At 52.5% G+C, this 17,608-nt stretch overlaps 7 protein-coding genes across 7 annotated transcripts; 3 read left to right on the forward strand and 4 right to left on the reverse strand.

Annotated features, from left to right (window-relative positions):
- Positions 1-800: 800 nt before the first annotated feature.
- On the forward strand, positions 801-6,413 carry HMPREF1120_07066 (fatty acid synthase subunit alpha; the record flags this gene model as incomplete). The annotated part of the gene is made up of 1 exon (XM_009161280.1): positions 801-6,413. The coding sequence occupies one exon, from the start codon at positions 801-803 to the stop codon at positions 6,411-6,413; it is 5,613 nt and encodes a 1,870-aa protein (XP_009159528.1).
- Positions 6,414-7,204: 791 nt separating this feature from the next.
- On the reverse strand, positions 7,205-8,212 carry HMPREF1120_07067 (pfs, NACHT, and Ankyrin domain-containing protein; the record flags this gene model as incomplete). The annotated part of the gene is made up of 1 exon (XM_009161281.1): positions 7,205-8,212. The coding sequence occupies one exon, from the start codon at positions 8,210-8,212 to the stop codon at positions 7,205-7,207; it is 1,008 nt and encodes a 335-aa protein (XP_009159529.1).
- Positions 8,213-9,755: 1,543 nt separating this feature from the next.
- Positions 9,756-10,523, reverse strand: HMPREF1120_07068 (uncharacterized protein; the record flags this gene model as incomplete). The annotated part of the gene is made up of 1 exon (XM_009161282.1): positions 9,756-10,523. One exon carries the CDS (start codon positions 10,521-10,523, stop codon positions 9,756-9,758), a length of 768 nt encoding a protein of 255 aa, XP_009159530.1.
- Positions 10,524-11,172: 649 nt separating this feature from the next.
- HMPREF1120_07069 (bis(5'-nucleosidyl)-tetraphosphatase) lies at positions 11,173-11,757 on the forward strand (the record flags this gene model as incomplete). The annotated part of the gene is made up of 1 exon (XM_009161283.1): positions 11,173-11,757. The coding sequence occupies one exon, from the start codon at positions 11,173-11,175 to the stop codon at positions 11,755-11,757; it is 585 nt and encodes a 194-aa protein (XP_009159531.1).
- Positions 11,758-12,011: 254 nt separating this feature from the next.
- On the reverse strand, positions 12,012-13,414 carry HMPREF1120_07070 (uncharacterized protein). Its single transcript, XM_009161284.1, has 2 exons — positions 12,996-13,414; positions 12,012-12,937 (listed from the first exon to the last, which is right to left on the reverse strand). Exons 1-2 carry the CDS (start codon positions 13,015-13,017, stop codon positions 12,159-12,161), a joined length of 801 nt encoding a protein of 266 aa, XP_009159532.1. The 5' UTR covers positions 13,018-13,414; the 3' UTR covers positions 12,012-12,158.
- A 68-nt stretch (positions 13,415-13,482) lies between these two features.
- Positions 13,483-14,737, forward strand: HMPREF1120_07071 (uncharacterized protein; the record flags this gene model as incomplete). The annotated part of the gene is made up of 2 exons (XM_009161285.1): positions 13,483-14,501; positions 14,701-14,737. The coding sequence occupies 2 exons, from the start codon at positions 13,483-13,485 to the stop codon at positions 14,735-14,737; spliced, it is 1,056 nt and encodes a 351-aa protein (XP_009159533.1).
- On the reverse strand, positions 14,397-17,586 carry HMPREF1120_07072 (uncharacterized protein). Its single transcript, XM_009161286.1, has 2 exons — positions 14,747-17,586; positions 14,397-14,680 (listed from the first exon to the last, which is right to left on the reverse strand). The coding sequence occupies exon 1, from the start codon at positions 17,313-17,315 to the stop codon at positions 15,612-15,614; it is 1,704 nt and encodes a 567-aa protein (XP_009159534.1). The 5' UTR covers positions 17,316-17,586; the 3' UTR covers positions 14,397-14,680; positions 14,747-15,611.
- Between the last annotated feature and the right edge of the window lie 22 nt (positions 17,587-17,608).

The raw sequence follows: 17,608 nt of genomic DNA on the forward strand, positions 1-17,608 counted from the left end.
TAACACCTAAAGCCCATCGACCCCTGCTGAAAATTTTGGCGGGGCGGCGCTGGGAGGGCCAGACGAGGCTCTCCACTTCTTTTCTCAACCTTCATTATTGATTGCTTGATTGATTGAGCTCTCCAACCGATCAACGACTGGGGAAAGAAGACGATACTTCACTGCCAGTGGCCATCGAGGCCATAACATCTACTGTGAACAGTGCTAGTCGTGCCTATCCGCAATCGCCGCGCTACGCTGACTGGACCCTGTAGCAAAGTCCTCGCCTAGTCTTCCCACGCTTGAGCTCGAGCCTCACCCACTCCTACCGCAGCTTAAGCCAGCTGCCTGGTTTGTTGCAGGCGAACTGACGGCGGCGCTGGTGAATTTTCCCCGACTACTACCAGTACAATCCCAACCAACTCCTTCGAGAATCCATCCATCATCCACCGATCTTCCAGACTCAACCCTCTTGTCCGAAGCCGTGGTCAAGAGCAGTGGTGGCCTGGTTACCCATAACTTTTGCATCTGAAATTCACTCACCACTTGATCAATTGGTGCTCTTCCAGTCCTCCTCTCTCCAAAGCATCCTCTCCTCCAATTCTCCCGGCCTTCAACAACTACAGTACATCTACGGTTGTCGGCCAGCACAGTTCTTTCTTTCGTGCTTTCTGTGTGGCCTGTTGTCTTCCGCCCTGCTCTGATTTACTTCATCCAGCACCGGGCAGAAGATTTGTATCCTCCCTAATACCCAAGCCCGCCATTTCTTGGGGCTCTACAACAACCACAGACACTCCCTACGACGACCGCATCCCGCCACAATGCGTCCCGAAGTCGAGCAAGAGCTCGCCCACACGCTCCTCGTCGAGCTTCTGGCATATCAATTTGCCTCGCCTGTGAGGTGGATTGAGACTCAAGATGTTATCCTCGAGAAGAACCGAACAGAGCGGATTGTTGAAATTGGTCCTGCGGACACGCTCGGAGGCATGGCCAAGAGAACCCTGGCCTCCAAATACGAAGCATACGACGCAGCCACTTCTGTGCAGAGACAAGTCTTAGCCTACAACAAAGATTTGAAGGAAATATACTATGATGTTGATCCTGTCGAAGAAGAACCTGCGCCAGCCGCTGCCGCCCCGTCATCCTCCGCTCCCGTACAAGCAGCTCCCACGCCAGCTGCTGCTGCACCTGCTGCAGCTCCTCCTCCACCAGCGGCCGGCGCCGGCCCAGCAGCAGCTGTTCCTGATGCGCCTGTCGGTGCTGTCGACATCCTGCGAGCACTTGTCGCACAGAAACTCAAGAAACCGCTAGCGGACATCCCGCTGAGCAAGGCCATCAAGGATCTGGTGGGCGGAAAGTCAACACTGCAAAATGAAATCCTGGGTGACCTGGGGAAAGAGTTCGGTAACACACCAGAGAAGCCTGAAGACACTCCCCTTGACGAATTGGGCGCTTCGATGCAATCAACTTTCAATGGGCAACTGGGCAAACAATCACAGTCTTTAATTGCTCGCTTAGTGTCCTCCAAAATGCCTGGAGGCTTCAATATCACAGCTGTGCGAAAATTCCTGGAGACCAGCTTTGGTCTTGGTCCTGGAAGGCAAGATGGCGTTCTTCTACTCGCTCTTACCATGGAACCTCCATCTCGTTTGGGCTCCGAGACTGACGCCAAAGCCTACCTTACCGACGTTGCCCAGAAATACGCCGCAACCGCAGGGATCAGCCTGTCATCCGCCTCATCTGGTGGTCCAGCTGCCGGTGGTGCAGGCGCTGGTATGATGATGGACCCTGCGGCCATTGATGCTTTGACGAAAGACCAGAGAGCTCTCTTCAAGCAACAACTTGAATTGTTTGCTCGGTACTTGAAGATGGACCTTCGTTCCGGCGACAAAGCGTTCCTTGGCTCTCAAGAAACTAACAAAGCTCTCCAAGCTCAACTTGATTTGTGGAATACTGAGCACGGCGAGGTCTATGCCTCCGGAATCGAACCTTCTTTCAGCGCTTTGAAGGCCAGAGTCTATGATTCGTCGTGGAACTGGGCTCGTCAAGATGCTCTGAGCATGTACTACGACATCATTTTTGGCCGCCTCAAGGTTGTGGACCGAGAAATTGTCAGTCAGTGCATCCGTATCATGAACCGATCGAACCCAACCCTGATCGAGTACATGCAATACCACATTGACAACTGCCCCACTGACCGCGGCGAGACTTACCAGCTAGCGAAAGAGCTGGGCCAGCAGCTCATCGAGAATTGCAAAGACGTCCTCAATGAAGCCCCTGTCTATAAGGACGTCTCCCTTCCCACAGGCCCACAAACCACAATTGACGCCCGTGGCAACCTTGACTACAAAGAGGTGCCGCGACAGAGTGCTCGCAAGCTTGAGCATTACGTTCGTGAAATGGCGGAGGGTGGCAAGATCACCGAATACAGCAACCGCACCAAGGTTCAAAATGATCTCCGTCAAGTGTACAAGCTGATCCGGAAGCAACACAAGCTTTCCAAGACGGCCCAGCTGCAGTTCAACAGCCTGTACAAGGATGTTATTCGTGCCCTTGCCATGAACGAGTCTCAAATCATGCCACAAGAGAACGGTGACGTGAAGAAACCAGGCCGAAATGGCTCTTTCTCTCGAGCAACGGTAAATGGCACGATCAAGCAGGGCAAGACCGAGACCATTCCATTCCTTCACCTCAAAAAGAAGGACCAGCACGGGTGGGAGTACAGCAAGAAGCTTACCGGCGTCTACTTGGAATGTCTGGAAAACGCCGCTAAGTCTGGCCTCAGCTTTCAGGGTAAGATGGCTCTCATGACCGGCGCAGGCGCTGGATCTATCGGAGCCGAAGTCCTTCAAGGACTCATCAGCGGTGGTGCCAAAGTTGTGGTTACCACCAGCCGCTATTCCCGCGAAGTCACCGAGTACTACCAATCTATGTATGCTCGCTACGGCGGTCGTGGTTCCCAGCTCGTGGTTGTGCCTTTCAATCAAGGTAGCAAGCAGGACGTCGAAGCTCTTGTTGACTACATCTACGATACCAAGAAGGGTTTGGGCTGGGACCTCGACTTCATTATTCCGTTTGCCGCCATTCCCGAAAACGGTCGCGAAATTGACAGCATTGACTCCAAGTCAGAGCTTGCGCACCGTATCATGTTAACCAACCTGATCCGCCTTCTGGGCTGCGTCAAGACGAAGAAGTTTGAGAACGGCTTCAACACTCGACCGGCCCAAGTTATGCTGCCTCTCTCGCCAAACCACGGTACCTTCGGCAACGATGGTCTCTACTCCGAGTCCAAGCTGGCTTTGGAGACCCTCTTCAACCGTTGGCATTCCGAGAGCTGGGGCGACTACCTCACAATCTGCGGAGCTGTCATTGGCTGGACTCGCGGAACTGGTCTGATGAGCGGTAACAACATCGTCGCTGAAGGTGTGGAGAAATATGGTGTTCGGACATTCTCCCAACAGGAAATGGCTTTCAACCTTCTTGGGCTCATGTCTCCGGCCATCATTGACTTGTGCCAAACCGAACCGGTCTTCGCCGACCTCAACGGCGGTCTGCAATTCCTGCCAGATTTGAAGGATCTTATGACCAAGCTGCGCGCTGAGATAATGGAGACCAGCGCCATCCGCCAAGCGGTCACTAAGGAAACCGCGATCGAAAACAAGGTCGTCAATGGTGAAGACAGCGAAGCCCTGTACAAGAAAGTCACGATTGAGCCAAGAGCAAACCTCAAATATCCTTTCCCTGAGCTGCCAAAGTGGAAAGAAGAGATTGAGCCACTCAACGCCAAACTCAAGGATATGGTTGATCTTGACAAGGTTGTGGTAGTCACCGGGTTCTCCGAGATTGGTCCATGGGGTAATTCCCGTACTCGGTGGGAGATGGAAGCCTACGGCGAGTTCTCGCTGGAAGGCTGTGTGGAGATGGCCTGGATGATGGGTCTTATCAAGAATCACAACGGGCCTCTGAAAGGCAAATCCTACTCGGGTTGGGTCGACGCAAAGACCAATGAACCGGTTGACGACAAGGATGTGAAAGCCAAATATGAGAAGCACATCCTTGAGCATTCCGGTATCCGTCTGATCGAGCCTGAGTTGTTCAATGGATACGATCCCAAGAGGAAGCAGCTTCTCCAAGAAGTTCAAGTCGAGGAGGATCTGGACCAGTTCGAAGCTTCCAAGGAAAATGCTGAAGAGTTCAAGCGACAACATGGCGACAAGGTCGAGATCTTCGAGCTTGAATCAGGCGAGTACAGCGTGCGCTTGAAGAAGGGTGCTACTCTCCTCATCCCCAAGGCTCTCAGATTCGACCGCCTTGTCGCTGGCCAGATTCCTACCGGTTGGTCTGCGAAGACCTACGGTGTTCCGGACGATATCATCTCGCAGGTCGACCAGGTTACGCTCTTCGTCCTCGTGTGCACAGCTGAGGCTCTTCTTTCTGCTGGTATCACTGATCCATATGAGTTCTACAAGTATGTCCACCTCTCAGAAGTGGGTAACTGCGTAGGCTCCGGTATTGGTGGTACGACCGCTCTTCGTGGTATGTACAAGGATCGGTTCATGGACAAGCCGGTGCAAAAGGACATTTTACAAGAGTCGTTCATCAACACCATGGCCGCCTGGGTCAACATGCTGCTTCTGTCGTCGACTGGTCCCATCAAGACCCCGGTCGGTGCTTGCGCGACTGCCGTCGAATCTATTGACATTGGCTACGAGACCATTGTCGAAGGAAAGGCGCGGGTCTGTTTCGTGGGTGGTTTTGATGACTTCCAGGAGGAAGGTTCATACGAATTCGCCAACATGAAAGCTACCAGCAACGCCGAGGACGAGTTCGCCCACGGCCGTACTCCGCGAGAGATGTCTCGACCTACCACTACAACCCGAAACGGTTTCATGGAGTCTCAGGGCTGCGGTATGCAAGTGATCATGTCAGCCCGTCTGGCCCTGGACATGGGAACTCCTATCTACGGTATTCTCGGTCTCACCACTACTGCCACCGACAAGATCGGCCGGTCGGTGCCTGCTCCTGGCCAAGGTGTGTTGACGACGGCCCGCGAGAACCCTGGGAAATACCCGTCACCACTGCTGGACATCAACTACCGGAGAAGGCAGCTGGATCTTCGGAGACGAGCCATCAAGGATTGGCAAGAGTCTGAGCTGTTGTATCTCCATGAAGAGGTGGCTGCCATGAAAGCGCAAGCCGGCTTCGGCTTTAATGAGACCGAGTACATCGAGGAGCGTGCCGCACATATTGAACGTGAAGCTATCCGACAAGAAAAGGAAGCTCAGTTCAGCCTGGGCAACAACTTCTGGAAGCAAGATTCTCGGATTGCTCCTCTGCGTGGTGCTCTGGCCACATGGGGTTTGACAATTGATGATCTCGATGTCGCATCGTTCCACGGTACCTCTACTGTCGCCAACGACAAGAACGAGTCCGACGTTATCTGCCAACAGATGCGACACTTGGGTCGCAAGAAGGGTAACGCTCTGCTCGGTATCTTCCAGAAGTACCTGACCGGTCATCCAAAGGGTGCCGCCGGGGCGTGGATGTTCAACGGCTGTTTGCAAGTCTTGAACAGCGGCCTTGTCCCTGGTAACCGAAATGCCGACAACGTGGATCAAGTGATGGAGAAGTTTGACTACATTGTCTACCCGAACAAGACGTTGCAAACTGATGGCATCAAAGCCTTCTCTGTGACCTCTTTTGGCTTCGGTCAGAAAGGTGCGCAAGCGATTGGCATTCATCCCAAGTACCTCTACGCCACCTTGGATGAGGCCGAATTCAACAGATACAAGGCCAAAGTGGAAGCGCGGCAAAAGAAGGCCTACAGATACTTCCACAACGGCATGATCAACAACAGTATCTTTGTTGCCAAATCCAAAGCACCATATCCCGATGAGATGATGCAAAAGGTGTTCTTGAACCCTGAGCAGCGCGTTACCGCTGACAAGAAGACCGGCGAACTCGTCTTCCCGCCTACACCGACTAAGAAGCCGACTTCAGGTCCGCAGTCTCTGGAGACCAAGGTTTTGCTCGAGTCTCTGACAAAGGCAAGTGCGGCTGAAGGGTCGAAAGTTGGCGTTGATGTTGAGGACATCCGAGCCATCAACATTGACAGTGAGACTTTTATTGAGCGGAACTTCACCGCCAAGGAGCGTGAATACTGCAACAAGGCACCTTCTCCACAGGCCTCATATGCCGGCCGATGGAGTGCCAAGGAAGCGGTGTTCAAGTCTCTAGGAGTGCCCAGTAAGGGTGCCGGAGCACCACTGCGAGAGATTGAGATTCTAAACGATGAGAACGGTGCCCCCAAAGTTATCCTACATGGGGCTGCTCTCGAGGCCGCTAAATCCGTGGGCGTCAAGAATGTCAATGTCAGCATCAGCCACAGTGACAGCCAGGCCATTGCCGTTGCCGTGTCGACTGTGGAGAAGTGAGAAAGATATGAACATCCTTGAAGGATTTGAAGCGGTGTTTGTCTACGGGTTGTGAAAGCCTGTGTTGAAAGGCAATGGGGAGATAATACCACGACCGTACAGAGCGATTGGCTTTGTGAGATTTCTTTTTCTGTAGAGTTGGCAACAACAGGGATGGGCATGATGGCGCTCGTCGGTTTGTCCGATTGCCGCTGTAATTAGTTTATAGTTTCCTCTTCGGTTCTCGATTTTGCAACAACTGGAGGTGGTGCTCTTGGCATTATTGGTCTTTTTCTGCATGTACAGAGAAGAACAGGCCGAGGGGCAAGAACCTTCATCGTGGATACATTGTGCACAGAAATGCCCAAATGGAATGGAAATAGAACTTTTCTTCATCTCTTTTACTGCTTGCTGGTACTACATGTTATTAAGGTGCCCGTTCCAGGCACTTCCCCAGTGTACATGAGTAGGTAGACATCCGTCTTCGATGCTATTGATGTTTCAACAAAAAATGGCAATAGGAACAAAGGTGGTAAATGTGGTAAACGTGGTACACACATGACAATGTTCTGTCATGATCCGACTTTGTGGTGTGTCGAGGGCAATCTAAATACCTTAAAGGTAAGTGAAGGCTTTCTATGTATGTCGAAAATATAGAATGTTCTGTGGGCAAAATAAAGTAGATAGATATACTGCAGGTAGATATCATCAACGGATTATTTTATGTGGGATGTTGATCACCAGAATCGCTAGCGAGACACCCGCCAGTGCCTGTCCACCTCTCTTTCCAACAAAGAAGTTCGAACAGCTAGCTAGTCCGCTACGAAATTGCCATTCTCACCCATGATCTGGTGGATCGGACTCTCATTGTCGACCCTCGCGGAGGAAACATAATGCAACAACTCCTTCGTGCAAGCGGCAGCAGTGGCAGCGGCATATTTATGCCAAGTGTCACCGCGATGAGAGTCGGCATAATCACAAATCCCCTTGATGACCAGCCCCGGAAAATTGTGCATGAGACCCGCGGCTTCCATTTCGACACACAGGGCGCCGTATTTGGAGCGCAGAAAGTCACGGACACCGGGGTCCTTGACGACCTGGTCGCCCGAGGCAATCAAGCCATAGTGGACTTGAGGAGTGGTGGTGCCTCGCTGGGGACGGGGGACCTCGCCGGCGGGGTTGCACGCGAGGCAATTCGGTTGGTTTTTGGGGTGAACGGAGTCAGGGCGGAAAAACCGGTCAGAGGCAGAGCCCGGGTAAGCAAAGTCGTTTTTGAGGTTAGGGTGTCGATTGATCATGTCGTTGAGAAAGGCATTCATCTGTCGGCTGCCGTGGAGTTGGTGTTCGGTCTTCTGGGCCGTCAGGGCGGTCAGCAGCACGTTCGAGGGCGCGTTGACGGACCCTTTACGCTCGAAGTGGCCGCCGTGGAAGTTTTTGCCCCGGTTGAATTGGATCACGCCGCCCGTCGTGCCGGCCGGTTGACTGACTACGACATCACCCAGGCGGATGTCGAAGATCGGCAGGTTGGGGATGCCGCCGCCAATGCCTACCAGCAACATAAATCGTAGGTCGTGGAATGCCCGTGTCATGTCCTTGACCACGCTCGCCGCCGACACGGGCCCGTCGATCCCTGCGGGAAGTCCCGCTATCACCACGTTGTGGTCGTGGATCCGTCCCACCGCGTACGTGTTGGCGTCCTGGCCGTGGCCCCGGATCATGCCGTGGTCTTCATCGAGCATCGCCCGCGCTGCAAGCATGTCTGTGTGAAGCGCGCATATCCAGCCCACTCGATATGCTTCCAGTGATGCCGGTGGAGGCATGTTGAATGCGGATTCAAAGCTTGGACTGACTGGATATCGCCAGTATGGATATGGCCCGTAGAGCAGCTGATTGTGAGTACAATAATGAACTAATGCCGGGCGGCAGTGTCCGTGTTGTCGTAGTCGTTGTCGTCGCCGTCGTAAGGCTGTCAAGTACAATTGATCCGGCGCAATCCGGGTGCGACTTGGGCACGCGCACGACGCTGGTTTCCTGCAGCAGGGCGTCAATAAGAGACCATGGCCTTCTGCAGAGTGCAAACTCAACAACTCAAAGCTCGGCTGCAAAAGTACTCATCATTGATATGCGATGCAGTGCGATGCGATGCTTCAGACAGCTTTGACTCTGTGCTTGCGCGTGTACTTGTGGGAGGATAAAGGTTCAAATTCAAAAAAGAGCAGTAAGACTCAGTGTGTCTTTCGACAATAACGAATCATGCCGGTGAAGAGAAGATGGTAATCATTGAAGATCAGGCCAGTGAGATCGGATCGTCCACCATGTCCGTGCTGGAGTGAGTGGAGAAATCCAGATTCCCATCAGGGATCCTGAATGATGCATCCGTGGGAAGGGCCTGAGAAGGAATGCTGCTGTCTGGAATATATTCATGGGTGCCCTTCATCTCGCTAAGCGAGGGTTGAAGCTCTGTAGCGGCGGGGGGAACTATGCGTGCTCTGCGTGAGGCTAGCTGAGAACATGAGGGCGGTGTTTGTCGTGATTCGTGAAGCTGCTGGGTCACCCACTGGCGGCAGCATTCAAGGTCCCGATCTCTACAATGTAGGAGGGGAGGTGTGGGAGATCAGCAACATTGCAAGGGTGTATGGATCCTCTGACCAGGGTTCGCTCCCCTCGCCTACCCATGAGCCAGCAGTTTCCAGGCGATCTGACCACAACTTTGGCTTTCCATTTTCTTGTCGTGGGCTTGATCCTCTCGTCCCGGCCCGTTGTGGACAAAGCTTTAGGACGTTGAAGATAGGGTTTCATCAGTCACTATGGTCTCTCCGTCCATCCATGATGCCAAAAAGACAACTCATCTAGTGCGGTGTCAACACGATTAGTGGTATGCATGATAATAGACCGACCTGGAGCAAACTCAGCAGTCTACCATCCGCGTCGACTTCCTGCGTCCAACCAGTTGCGTCGTACCTTTCATTGTCCACTAAACGATGCATCTCGATGCTAGCGAGCCAGTATTTTGACAGGTGTCGAGACAGGGGGCCGTCAAATCAGAACATGGCTTGAACCGCCCGACGCGCAGGTCTACCCAACACAACCCCGGACAAGGGGCCCTGTCAAAATTACCCACATTCTGCCAATGACTGAGAAACACCATATGATACATGCCGGGTCTAGGGCAAACTTCATCCACAGCTTGCTCTTCGTTTCAAAGCAGGACTGATTGGCCCATGCTCGCAGGGGCGTCCACGGCGTCGAATCTCCAATGCCTTGTCAGAGGGGTTGAGCATGACAGTACTTTAAGCCATAGGCAATGGATATGCGGTTTCAGCTGGGGATTGTGTTCGTTGCTACCGGGAATCTAGGCCACGGTCATGTTGAGTCCTTCAAAGTGCTCTCTTTGATATGATCATCAGCCTCAGTAGCTTCCGCCTCAACATAGCCTTCGTCGGCACCAACGTAGCCGTCCTTGTCCACATAGATGCCGGGCGGGATGAACTTGCGCATGACATGGTCAACCCAAGACTGGGGTAGCCCTAGCTTCACGGATTCATCGATTGCCCGGTTCATCCGGCCAATATACTCTTTGGCTATCTTGCCAGGGCTGGTGCGGAACTCATCAACATACACCAAGGCACGGATAGTGGTGTTGTGAAGACCAGGACCATCCCAGTCCGGCACACTGACACCATACTCGTTGGGATCTCGCAGCCATTTGGTCACTGTCACAGGCAAATATTGCTTATTATAGTCCCAGCCGCCTTGCAGATACCGTTTAATGTGCTGGGTCTCCGGGTCGGGGTTAATTTCTGGAGTTGGGTTTCGCGCTTCGTTGTGTCCTTCATACATGTCCAACCTGGCTTCGTCGACCGGGTCCAGGTTGTATATCACACCCCATACTGTGTTGTCGTCTGATGCGGCGTTCGAGGGCGGTAGAGACACTACGTTGGCGTATCCGCGCTGACAGATGATCCAGGCGTGGCTGTCCAGGCGTGCAATGGCCACCGGCACACTTGATGAGGGGCTGTGCTTCAGCCTGATGGACATCTGGTAGGGCGACAGATTGCTTCCAAAGGCAAAGTAGAAGGAGCCGGTCTTGGAGGAGGTACTGGGATGGATGACGGACTGTTCCTGAGCCATGGTGCGAGAAGTCGAGGGGAATCAGACTGGATATCGAACTCGTACAGAACCCAAGGCCGATCTAGAACGTAAAGCCACACTGGATGCAAGATGGCACAAAAAAACAATGGTCTAGCAAAACTATGCAGCTCTATAAAAGCAGACAACACTCTATGCCGGAGCAGATTGAGATGAAAGGACAGAGATGGCGGCGAAGCTGATTCATAATATGATGCTGCACCGAGTTGCTGCCAAGACTCCCGATTGGGATGTCTACAAGAAGCAGGAACTGAGGACAACAATGACATCAATCGCCCGCTGTTCAAGTTGGAATCTTCCCGTCTCTTTGACCTTCTTGTCGGCATTTGATCCCAGGTGGGCGGACAGCGGTAAGGGAAGAGACGAGACTCCGGTAATTACGATCTAGTCCGTCCACTGAGAACATCTTCCCTCTTCCAACAACTGCCGCATCGACAGTAGCCGAGAGCAGATCGTCGACGATCGTCAGCCCGTCCAGCCAGTACCTTGCAGCAGCCAGAGTTATCTTATCGTAACAAGCGAAGAGGTTGAACTACGCCATTGCCGTCACGTTATCATGTCAGGAATTAGTTCTGAACAGCAACCACCGAACGCAGATCCAAAGAACCAACAAGTCGAACCATCGACCACAATGCCGCCTTTCCAACTACCGCCAAACCTCAAATTCGGCCCCTTCTCCGTCACCCCTCAGGTCTTTCACCTCTCCCGTTCCCGGCTATCATTTGGCCTGGTGAATCTGAAACCCTTACTACCGGGCCACGTCCTCATCTGTCCAGTGCGGTGTGTTCCGCGGTTATCGCAATTGAGCTCTGCAGAGACGGCAGACCTCTTTCAGACTGTGCAACGAGTCTCGCGGACCCTGGAGCGCTTGTACTCGGCTAGTGCTTTCAATGTGGCTGTTCAGGATGGTGTAGACGCTGGCCAATCAGTCCCACACGTCCATGTGCATATCATCCCACGGCGACGAGGGGATTATGACCATAAAGGCGGCGGAGACCAGATTTACAATGCCATGGACGGCGAGGAGGGAGATGTGGGCAAGGCGTTTTTGGAGATGCAGCGGCGGAGGGATGAGCTGGCACAGCAGAGGACGGAGATCGCCAACGGTCCGGACAGCGATAGACAGCCGAGATCGATAGAGGAGATGATGAAGGAGGCTGAGTGGTTGAGAGAGGAAATGGAGAAGGACCGTGTTGATGGCGACGAGGACAGTTGAGAACGTCGGATTGATTGCATCGGGCCATGAATACTGACGTGTAATCACTCAATCTTGTGGCTGACCCAATTCGCAGTTGTGGAACAAGGCATCGCTTAGAGGGTATGTCCACGATATGGCCCTCAACTGGTCATCCGGGCCACTTCCATCAGCATTACCGGAAGTACGAGTGGTCTCAGTCTCACGCGTAGCGAGACAAAGCCAAGCATAGTGCCTGGTCAATAGCCAGACGAATCACGGCCGGAAACAGATCATCGAGCAGCATGGCCTTCTATTGCTTCCTGGGTATTATGACTGCAACAACTGGCAGTCGTGGCAGTCCCATCCGTTCTATCATACAGTAGCATCAATCAATCGCAAACACAAACACCTCCGTGTCTTCATCTCCATCCCACTTCAGTTCACGACTCTTTATGGCCGTTCGTCTCAGCATTTCCATTGCCATAATACTCATCCTGTTGCTCCTTAATAGTCGCAGCTTTCGTAGGTTCACGCGGCGCCAGATCCTTGCTCTGCCAGAGTTTCGATCTCTCATCCAGAATCTCCTGTGCCCACACCTTCATTTCGTCTAGACAAATCTTCCTCGCGACCCAGCTGAACTCGCTAAGATCAACCGCGCAATTACTGGCTCTTTCATACTCCACCATCTGCAGAATCAACTCAATCTTGTCGACATCATGGACGAATTTCGATTCCAGAGTCTCACTGTCCTCATACTCTTGCCAGACCGCACGGATCTCCTGTCCGGGGATTCCGCCATGTACTTTGCCCAGCAACGAATTGGCGACCCAATCCATGGTTTCGGCCTCGCGACGGTTCTTTTCGACCTTGGGCACCCCGTCCACAGGAGTCAGGTCGCCAACCAATCCCTCAGCCATGTCGTGAACCAGCGCCATCTTGGTACACCGGGGGATATCCAGTCGGGCACTCAATTCGGGAGGTGCGAGCATGGTGATCAGAGACATGCGGTACATGTGGTCTGCTATTGATTCTCCCTTTGAGATTCCAAATCTTCGCCATCCTTCGCGCTTTTCAATCTTGAGTCGCTCGACGTAGTGGAAAAATGAGACTGGTGAGGTTGTATTTTCGGCTGGCGCGTTTGGGAGGTCTTTGAGTACTGCTCGGACGGACCATGGATTAGGTCGAGGGAGGAGAGACGTGTGTGCTGATTTGGGAGGTTCTGCAATAAACGTAAACATTTAGCTGGCGCATAAACTAACCTGACCGGATAAACATACCTTGAGGCTGATTCGAAGCCATTGTGCTTAGTTTTTGGTAATTGTGTGGCCTCAGCAGACAAAAGCAAGAGGAGTGGAGGGGCGATTGAATGGCGAGAAGAAATAGAAAAATGTCTAAACCGCCGCAAGAGAAGTAATTTTCAACTCCCTAGCACATATGTACAGAGACAAACATACGAGACAAAGAGAAAGAATAATTGTTTGGCAGCGTGTTGTAGCAAGGCAACCCAGCCAGGAAAAAGAAGACACGGTCCAGGTTCTTCTTTGCCGCAGTTTGGGTGGGATTCAGTTCTCAGGGTCTCATTTTGCTTTTCCCAACTTTGTTTACCAACTGACGTCGCGCGCCGTCCCGCTGCCGTCGCCCCTTACTATTGACTACACATCGATTTGATACGGACAACCAACCCTGCAAGAAACATGCCAGATGATGGAAACACCCTCCGGCCTCAATTGACAATCTTACCTATGTCAAACCTGAAGGAGACATATGGACAATCCAATCACAAACCCAAGCGACACCGGCATCGCGATCCATTGGATCCCCCGAAGCGACATTGCCATCTTTATCCGAGCCCTCCATCTACTAAACCTCGACCTACTTCCAGATTTCCCCGGTATATCTGAGTCGACGTTCACCAGCAACAATGTGTCGCTATCACAGTCACACATCTCGACCGCCGCCGGCAATGCGACTGCCACCGCTTCTAAATTACCATCCTCCAGATCGGCTAATCCTAATCATAAACACACATCCACATCTACGTCTACGTCCAAGGTGACAACACAAAACGCCCCTCCATCTACATCCCGCGTCAAAGCCATCGAATGGTGCCTCTACCGCCTATTCGAGATCTTGAATCCCGAAGGAACACGCGCAAAACTAGCAGCCTACTTCCCGCCCACGACGCCCAGCCATTCTCTAAATCTCCGGGCCGCACTGTACAAGTGGCTAACCGAACTGAAAAAGGATGGCTCTCTTCCACGAGAGACGGTCCTGCGAAAGACCATGCTGGATGAGTGTAAAGGCGAAAAGTTTGATGAGTTGATGGCGAGGTTTGCAATGTTTGTGGTACGACGTAGCCTGACAAACGCCGCGTCAGGCAAGGACGGTGTTGTCTCTGTCGTCAAGGGCAAGCAACCACCAGCGCAAATAACTGCACCAGTAGCGACAGAAGCACAATCAAACCCAAAGTCAAGAGCAAGACCAATAACAGTGGTCTCTCGCCATCTCAAGGAAGACCAGACTCAAAATCAAGATCAAATCCCGCATTTAATCCTCGCCTACCGAGTCTCACTGCACCAAACCCTCCTCAGACGTCAAGCTCTTCGCCAAAAGGCAACGACAGCCGTTACCGAACTGGACCGACTTCAACATGATATCAACAGAAGGCTACAGGCGGTGGCATCATCAGAACCAAACGACAACTCTGAAGAATTTGAATTGTCAGAGCAGGAATACGACGCGCTGAAAGATCAAATTTACCATGCGTTCGCTGCTGAGCGCCAGTGGGGGGATTATATCCTAAATGGCAACCCTGCGGGATTTCCTTCTTCTTCTGCTGTTACTGCTGGTGGTGGTGGTATTACAGATTTCATCTCCTCATGGGACAAAACAGGAAAATCACAGCTACAATCTTCCCCGAAATCTGAATCAGAACCCGAAGCCGAAACATTCATCAATCAACCTGTCACATCATTCACACAGTCAGAAAGCAGAGTCCGCCCTGGACAAGAAGCAATGACACACCTACAACAATGCATACTCGAGCACCAAGCCAGGACACAACGGCTATCCGGTCTTCGCGAGTCGATTCTTGCCGCTAGACGACGCTTGTCGGAGGATGAGTCTCAACCTGCTCCACTGGCAGCTGAAATAGAATCAACAGAGGCAGACACAGAGAGAAGAGGAGATACATTCACAACCACAACCACAACGGGCACCGCAACCGCAACCGCCGCCGCCGCCGCCGCCGCTGGACCCCGATTCAACAGACACCAGGCGCTGACGCTGACAAGTATAGGTATCTGTTAGTACCTGTACCAGTTTGCATGTGGTATCATGTGAACGTACTGTGATTACCAGTCTGCCCGACAGAACTCACAACTTGAATCCCAACTTGAAGGCCTAGCCTCAAATCACAAGCCCATCCATGCCTACTGCTTATTCACCTGCCTACCGTTGGTACGGTATCTATGCGTCATGCACAAGTACGACTACCTAGGTAGCTAGGAGGACTTGAGTAGTACATGTAGGTACCTAACCTTTGCCCTCCGTCATTGGGCTACTATGGCCCTTTGTAAAGTGCCAATCGATTGGACTTGGAAACTCTGGGAAAATGGATGAACGATCAATGAATGAATCGATCAATCAATCAATGCGCTTGCTCAGTCAAGCACCACGCCATTGTTAAAGCCATGTAGCTAACCTAGGTATCCGGGTACCTGGGCACGTAGATGGGCGTCCTTGAGCGAGTTTAGGCTACCGGTCAAGTGCTGTAGGACGGGCACCTTATCTGGCGCGAAGCACCTTTCGTCCTTTGAGAGCCCCTGCTCCGCGCTCGAGCTGCCGGTCCCTTTCTACCATCCTCGCCGACACCTTGCCCATCCATGGCATGATCAGCCATCCACTGCGTCGTCATCATCATCATCGTCTTCGTCCACAAGTTCGACTTCAACTTTCGCCCCGAGAGCCTGTTGTCCTTCCCGAATCATAGCCTGCAACTGCGCGTTGAACCGGTTCATCGTTTCGTCCTGCTTGGCCTCCTTGCGACGCAGTTTTTGTTCAAATTTGCGGACTTCTGGGGACGGTTGATGGTGAGGGGACACAATAATAGTAGGGGTTTCAGACAAGCCATCTGGACCTGCGCCGACCGCTCCCGTGGCTAGCTGGCTGGCACTGGCATATCTGCGTGGCGAAGCTAGCGAAGCTAGCGAAGCTCTACTATTGCTGCTGCTTCTGCTTTGGATACCAGTTGGCCGTTTCGGTGACGTGATTGTAGTTGTACCAGTATGGACATGGCTGCCTCGACCACCGGATTGACGAGTGGCGTGCAGTGCTGGACTGCCAGTGTTGCCATTGTTGACAGTTGTAAATGTGCGGCGAGGAGAAGCAAAGGAAGCCGATGACAGAGAACCAATCGATGGTTTCTGGTAGATGGTAGACGACGAGGATCTCGAAGACATGCGCGGTCGAGCTGAGCCGCTTGCTTGTCTGGCTGTCAGGGCTGGACGCGCATAGAGACTCGCCGTGCTCGCCCTTGACTTCTTACGTACTGGGCTGGCGTCTCTTGAAATGGAGTCTTGGTTGTCATCTTCTTGGTCTTGATCTTCCTCGCCTACCACGACCCATTCGTTCCTTGATGCCGAAGATACACCTCTTTGTAAGGTTGGAGTTGCAGCATAAGAAAATTTAGGACCGGCACCGTTCATTCGCGACGGGGATGGATTGGACATGTAATCTTCGATAAAGTTGGGTTGGTCTTCTGGAAACCCGCCTGGGACTGGGGTGCGTTCTCGTGCGCGGTCTTGGCTGGCAGAGTAGTCATTCTGAAACACATCTTGCTGCGATATACCGACTTGTTGCGTCCAGGTTTTCGAATCGCAGCCACTGTCCACCTGGAGTTGGTATCCGTTCCCTCCGCCGGCATAGAATCCCTTGAATGTAGTCTCCCAGCAGAAATTAAATACTTTCCCAGCAATGCCTCCGGTCAAGGCCCAGACGGTCTTGCCCCACCCTTTCGGAGAGTTTGAGGATAGCCTTCTTTTGCCCCTTTGCTCGGCTTGAGGCGTAGATGAGAGTGGGAAATAAGAGTCGGACTGGAAGGGCTTGTGCTGCGCAGCGAATCTGCTGGGTCGGCAATCGGCTTCGTAGTCGTACTCGTGGCCATCCTCTTCCACCTGCACTCCCGAAGCAAGTTGGGCATCGAGGCCTCCTCCTGCCATGCGGTAATCTGTGCTGACGAACGGCGGTGGACTTAGGGCGTCGTCACGAGACGGAGTTTGTGTTTGTGTTCGTGTTTGGAGGGAAGATAAACGTTTAGAGTCGTAAGCACTTCTCCCCTGTTCCTGAGACTGGTTGCGGACAGTGGTAAGACGAGGTCGCTTACGACTAGTCTCGTGGTTGTAATCCGTTTGAGTTGAGATCGGTTGGCTGTGGCTTGGGAATGATGTCGACGTCGGAGTTGGTGGGTAGGAATTATTATCGGTGGCAGGTGGAATAAAGACAGATGGTCCGCAACGCGCAGGTCGAAACATCAGGCTGTCTTGATCAGGCATGAAGGATCCTGGTATGGTGACAGGCGACTCTATAAGGGTAGACATTGTCGCGTTGGAGGAAGGTTGATAGATGAGATGGATGCTAGGCGCAGGGAGCGGTAAACATTTGTAGAGGTTCTGGCATTATTCTGCCGCGAAGAACAATGACATGTGCACTGGAGGGAATGGAGAAAGAACTGATTAGTGGTAGAATGTGAAGCGTGAACGATATCAGGAACAATAGACAATCTGGTCTGGTTAAGAGTCAAGCCTGTCCATCTTGCTGACTGAAGTGCGACGTAGACATTCACTTCAAGTTCAGTCGCACACGCTCCAGGCTCCCGCAAAACGAACCAGGA

This window comes from Exophiala dermatitidis, assembly GCF_000230625.1.
Source record: "Exophiala dermatitidis NIH/UT8656 unplaced genomic scaffold supercont1.6, whole genome shotgun sequence".
Lineage (NCBI taxonomy): Eukaryota > Fungi > Ascomycota > Eurotiomycetes > Chaetothyriales > Herpotrichiellaceae > Exophiala > Exophiala dermatitidis.

Excerpts from the sequence above, each read along its gene's own strand:
- HMPREF1120_07070 (XM_009161284.1), bottom strand. The coding sequence starts at position 13,017 with ATGGCTTCGAATCAGCCTCAAG. Across the intron at positions 12,938-12,995 it reads GGCTTCGAATCAGCCTCAAG|AACCTCCCAAATCAGCACAC; the intron begins GTATGTTTATCC and ends CGTTTATTGCAG.
- HMPREF1120_07072 (XM_009161286.1), bottom strand. The coding sequence starts at position 17,315 with ATGTCTACCCTTATAGAGTCGCCTGTCACCATACCAGGATCCTTCATG.